General features: G+C 42.6%; 1 protein-coding gene across 6 annotated transcripts in view; it reads left to right on the top strand.

Moving 5' to 3' along the window:
* EIF4B (eukaryotic translation initiation factor 4B) overlaps window positions 1-6,000 on the top strand; it is a 40,707-nt gene that overhangs the window by 11,107 nt on the left and 23,600 nt on the right. For all 6 annotated transcript variants that reach the window (XM_032293001.1, XM_032293028.1, XM_032293036.1 and 3 more), the window contains exon 2: window positions 5,693-5,830. In XM_032293001.1, coding sequence (XP_032148892.1) covers window positions 5,693-5,830 — 138 coding nt within the window. The remainder of the gene's footprint in view (window positions 1-5,692; window positions 5,831-6,000) is intronic.

The raw sequence follows: 6,000 nt of genomic DNA, 5'->3' as shown, positions 1-6,000 counted from the left end.
AGGCAATTCTCCTGCCTCAGCCTCCTGAGTAGCTGGGATTACAGGCACGCACCACCATGCCCAGCTAATTTTTTTGTATTTTTAGTAGAGACGGGGTTTCACCATTTTGACCAGGATGGTCTCGATCTCTTGACCTCATGATCCACCCGCCTCGGCCTCCCAAAGTGCTGGGATTACAGGCGTGAGCCACCGCGCCCGGCTACAGCTTTATTTAATGTAATTCGTATACCATAAAATTTACCCTTTTAAAATATACAGTTTGGACCATGTCCAGTGGCTCATGCCTGCAATTCCAGCACTTTGGGACGTCAAGACAGGAAGATCACTTGAGCCCAGGAGTTCAAGACCAGCCTAAGCAACATGGCAAGACCACGTCTCTACAAAAAAAATTTTTTTAATTATCCAGGGATGGTGGCATGCACCTGTGGTTCCAGCTACTTGGGAGGCTGTGGTGGGAGTATTCCTTAACCCTGGAGGTCAAGGCTGCAGTGAGCCATGATCTCACTTCTGCACTCCAGCCTGGGTGACAGCGAGACCCTATAGGATTTGGTGGGGTTTGGTATATTCAGAGATGTTCAACCATCATTATTATCTAATTTCAGAACTTTTTCATCACCCACCAAAGAAAAGTCTTTTGTATAGGACAAACATTTCCTTTTCATTTATCTTTTTATTTATCAAAGTGAAAACATCACTTAGAACATGGTTCTCAACTGAGGGACAGTCTTTCTGTTGAGATGGAGTCTCGCTGTGTCACCAGGCTGACGTGCAGTGGTGCAGTCTCTGCTCATTGCAGCCTCCATCTCCTGGGTTCAAGTGATTCTTTCACCTCGGCCTCCCGAGTAGCTGGGACTACAGGCACGCGCCACCACGCCCAGCTAATTTTTTGAATTTTTGGTAGAGATAGGGTTTCATGTTGGCCAGGATGGTCTCAAGCTCTTGACCTCGTGATCCACCTGCCTCCCTAAGTGCTGGGATTCCAGGCATGAGCCACCCACCTCACCTGGCCCCTGAGGGAATATCTTTTCATCCTAAATCCCCATCCCACCCCAGAGCATTTGGCAGTGTCCAGAGACACTTTTAGTTGTTACAGTGGGATGGGGGTCGGGAGTTACTATTGGGATCTAATGAGGAGAGTGAGAGATACTGCTAAAAATCCCCCCATGACAAGAAATTACCTAAGCTTAAATGTCAGTAGTGCTAAATAGAGAAACTCTTGAGTTAAGAAATAGGCTGGATTTATTTTAGTATCTGTTAAAACAAATCCTGTTTATTAAGAAAATCACAAATGTGTTGTCTCTTGTTTAAGGACTTCTGGACTTACCAATATTTCTGTTTTTAAGATCTTTTATTAAACCTGTGTGGTATATAAAGAGCTGGAGGTATGTTTTCCCCACCGTAGTCCATGTATAAATAGCTGGGACACATTTCGTTTTGTGGGGTGATTGATTTGTTAACTTTTTAACCAGTTCACATAAGATTTAGAGAAAATTAAAGAATTAGACCAGTTCATTGTTGAATTGCAAAGGATCAGTAAACCTAGAGCATTAAACAGTGCTTTACTTATAAAGCAGAGGGAACACTGTTGAAATCTAAACATGTCATGGGCCTAGGTATTGGGGGAGCAAAGGGCATGGAGGATTTAGATAACTTCTTTTCTCAGTTTTTGGAATGAAATCGAGTGGAACAGACACAGGCACCCACTTTAGGTTTATTGATTTTGCTATTCAAGGGCTAATTCCTTTAAACCTGCTGCTTATATTGTAACTGAGGCAATGCTGCTGCTAGAGTTAAAGAAGCTAAACATCTTGCAAAGGAATTTTAGCCTGTTTTTTTAAGACTCATCCAACAGTAATTTCTTAACCAGAGGGCTTGGGAGTGGGTGGCAATCAGAGGAGGGGAAGGTGTAAGATTTGAAAAGACATTCTAAGATTTAGCAGTGTTTTAATATTTTTTAGTCATGATATTTAATTTGTTTGGAAATTTCAAATAACATTAAAGAAGAGACCTGTTTGTCCAAGGAGTCAAGGGATAAGAGTTGAGAAGCTGACCTACAAAGTTGATTTAAGCCAAATCAGACTAAAGGGCAGATTAATTCCAGATTCTGCTGTTTGGGCATAAGATACATATATAGAACAAGTTGGAAAGGGATATCTTATTCAGGTTCTTCTGTTCTTATGTTGAACTTGACCTCATTGTTTGTACTGACCACCAGTTTTATTTTTATCCTCCCAGTGGAAGGACAGGTTAATAATTGGATATTAGCCGATGATACTAGATTAAGCCCCATGAGGGTAAGGATCTCTAGCTAGCATCATATAAATTCCAGACACTATTTTTGAATTAAAGGATATGAAAAAGTCTAAGTCCATGCACTATAAGTGGTTTACCTCATGTTTTTGTTTTTGTTTTTGTTTTTGAGACGGAGTTTCGCTCTTGTTACCCAGGCTGGAGTGCAATGGCGCGATCTCGGCTCACCGCAACCTCCGTCTCCTGGGTTCAGGCAGTTCTCCTGCCTCAGCCTCCTGAGTAGCTGGGATTACAGGCACACACCACCATGCCCAGCTAATTTTTTGTATTTTTAGTAGAGACGGGGTTTCACCATGTTGACCAGGATGGTCTCGATCTCTTGACCTCGTGATCCACCCGCCTCGGCCTCCCAAAGTGCTGGGATTACAGGCTTGAGCCACCGTGCCTGGCCTACCTCATGTTTTAATCATGTTAGCTTATTACAGTCTCCCGTAGATCCTTGCATATGAGGCTGGGCCTGGTGGCTCATGCCTGTAACCCCAACACCTTGGGAGGCCGAGGTGGGCGAATGATTTGAGGTCAGGAATTCAAGACCAGCCTGGCCAACATGGTGAAACCCCATCTCTACTAAAAATATAAAAATTAGCCGGGTGTGATGGCGCGTGCCTGTAATCCCAGCTACTCAGGAGGCTGAGGCAGGAGAGTCACTTGAACCTGGGAGGTGGAGGTGGCAGTGAGCCAAGATCATGCCACTGTACTTCCAGCCTGGGCAACAGAGTAAGACACTGTCTCAAAAAAAAAAAAATTTGCACATGAGCTGCAGCAGCATAAGTGCTATGAGACCCAACATCTCCGTAACTATTTTTTGAAAGCTATAGAATAATGCCAGGTGTAGTGGCTTATATCTGTAATCCCAGCACTTTGGGAGGCCAAGACAGGAGGACCCCTTGAGGCCAAGGAGTTCAAAACCAGCCTAGGCAACCTAGCAAGACCCCCGCCTCTACAAAAAAAAGTTTAAAATTAGCTGGGCGTGGTGGTAAATGCCTGTAGTCCCAGCTACTCAGGAGGTTGAGGTGGGAGGATTGCCTGAGCCCAAAAGGTCAAAGCTGCAGCGAGCCACGTTCGCAACACTGCAAAAAAAAAAAAAGGGGGGGGAGGCATGTAGAATGGATTCAAAATGTGTTCTGGTTGATTATAAATGACACTTTCAGAGCTGGATTAATTAGGTCACTTGAGAGAGATGGAAATTACCATGTTCGTGGTCAACTTTTTTTATTTAATCAGATTCATCTAGTTTGCATATTCAGACCTTAGTATGTCAGGTTCTAATTGTGTCCACAAGGCTGTGTGTTAACACTGATAGCAAACTTGGTTACCTTTATTTCCTGAAAGTTGAATTTTAAAAGAAAGTCAGATACCAAGTGAGAACACAACCATTAAAAATCAGGTGACAGAACATACAGGAGAAATTTATGATTATAAAAACCATGAAACCGATCTTTTTTACAACAAAACTACTTTTTCTTATCATGTAGTGGCTGCTCTCGGGCCAGTTCTGGGTTTCCTTAGTCCCTTCTGCTCTTCTGAATTAGTTCTTGATTGGTGATGACATCTCAGAAGTTCTGAGGACCACAAAGAAAGCAGTGTCAGTTCACTAAGTTGGGCCTTTTTTTTTTTTTTTTTTTTTTTTTGAGACGGAATCTCATGCCGTGGCCCCGGGCTGGAATGCAATGGCATGATCTCTGATCGCTGCAACCTCTGCCTCCCAGTTGACAGGATTCTCCTGCCTCAGCCTCCTGTGTAGCTGGAATTAACAGGCACACACCACCACACCTGGCTAATTTTTTGTATTTTTTATAGAGATGGGTTCGCTATGTTGGCCAGATTGGTCTTGAACCCCTGACCTCATGATCCGCCCGCCTTGGCCTCCCAAAGTGCTGGATTTACAGGCGTGAACCACCACATCTGGCCATATTTTCTTTTTAGCATTACATCCTCATATCCAGTGTTATGGTAGAGAGGGAAATTTTTTCTAGAAGGCAGAGACATCTAGGGTATATGAGTCTTAACCATTTGAACACTTTCAAGTAACAGTACGTTTTACCATGGTTTTGATAACCTGCCATGGAACTAAATAATAAGCTGCTGAGAGGCAGGGATCCCTTGGTATATAAAAAGAGCCCTGGACTTTGTATGAAAAAAACTTGGGTTTTATCTCCAGCTTAGCTAGCTAATGTCTCTGTAACTTTACAAACATCTAATATTTCACTTAACCTCTCTGAAACTTAGTTTCCTTCTCTGTAGATTGTTAGTTGTGGCTGTGTACCATGTCTCAGCCCAGCATTTTGGGAGGCTGAGGCAGAAGGATCACTTGAGCCCAGGAGACTAGCCTGGGCAACATAGGGAATATAAAAAATGTTTAAAAATTAGCTGAGCATGGTGGTGTACACCTGTGGTCCCGCTACTCAGGAGGCTGAGGTGGGAGGATCACATGAGCCTGGGAGGGTTGAGACTGCAGATAGCCGTGGCCACGCCACTGCACTACAGCCTGAACAACAGAGCAAGACCCTGTCTCCAAAAAAAAATAATAAAAAAAAAAGCAGGGGCCAGTTATGGCAGCTCACACCTGTAATCCCAGCACTTTGGGAGGCCAAGGCAGGCAGATCACCAGAGGTTAGGAGTTCAAGACCAGTCTGGCTAACATGGCGAAACCCAGTTTCTATTAAAAAAATAAACTAGGGGTGGTGGCGGGTACTTGTGATCCCAGCTACTTGGGAGGCTAAGGCAGGAGAATTGCTTGAACCCACAAGGCAGAGGTGGCAGTGAGCTGAGACCATGCCACTGCACTCCAGCCTGGGTGACAAGAGCAAGATTCCATCTCAAAAAAAAAGGATAGTTGTGATTTCTTCCTCACGTGGTTTTTTTTTTTTTTTTTTTTTTTTTAACACAAGTGCCAATCCTCAAAAGTGCTATACAGAATGTGTTAATGTGAGATGGATTTTTATTGATCTTTTTTATCCAAGAAGCAGAGAAGGTGGTAACTGAATAGAAGTAGTTACAAAATTAAAAGATCTTAATATAGTAGTGAATGATGAGTGAATATAGTAGAAGATAAAAGGTTGCCCCCACACGCCAGTCATATTCTCTAGGGGGTATCTCAAACACCTGGACCCTTTTCCATACGTAAATGTGTGTTTATGCATAATAAGTATTCTACAACTTTTCAATTACTTATTGCTTGCTTTTTCTTTTTGTGCCACTATACTGTGCTTTCTCCTTATTTATGTCTACATAGTACCCCTTCATTGAAATGCCATAATTTAGTTATTTGGGGAGTGTCTATGTTGCTTTTTTTTTCCTCAATGTTTTACAACATTGCATCGTACAACTCTGTAAATACCTGAGTATTGATGAATAATCTTTCTCTTGCCTTTTAAAACAGCAAAAAAGAAGAATAAGAAGGGGAAGACTATCTCCCTTACAGACTTTCTGGCTGAGGATGGGGGGACTGGTGGAGGAAGCACCTATGTTTCCAAACCAGTCAGCTGGGCTGATGAAACAGATGACCTGGAAGGAGATGGTAATTTTTCTTTTGTCATCATGTTTGAAATGTTTATTATTTTCTACACAAACCTGTTTCATAATAATTCACACCATTTGTGATCTGAAGAGAGCTTACTCATTTTATAGCACCTAAAATCTTACATATTTTATAGAATCAGAGGTTTGGGCTATCAGACTTTACAGTGA

Source organism: Sapajus apella, unplaced genomic scaffold, assembly GCF_009761245.1.
Source record: "Sapajus apella isolate SASKATOON/1434 unplaced genomic scaffold, GSC_monkey_1.0 scaffold2, whole genome shotgun sequence".
In the NCBI taxonomy this organism is placed as follows: Eukaryota; Metazoa; Chordata; class Mammalia; order Primates; family Cebidae; genus Sapajus; species Sapajus apella.
This window is presented reverse-complemented; position numbering and strand designations above follow the sequence as displayed.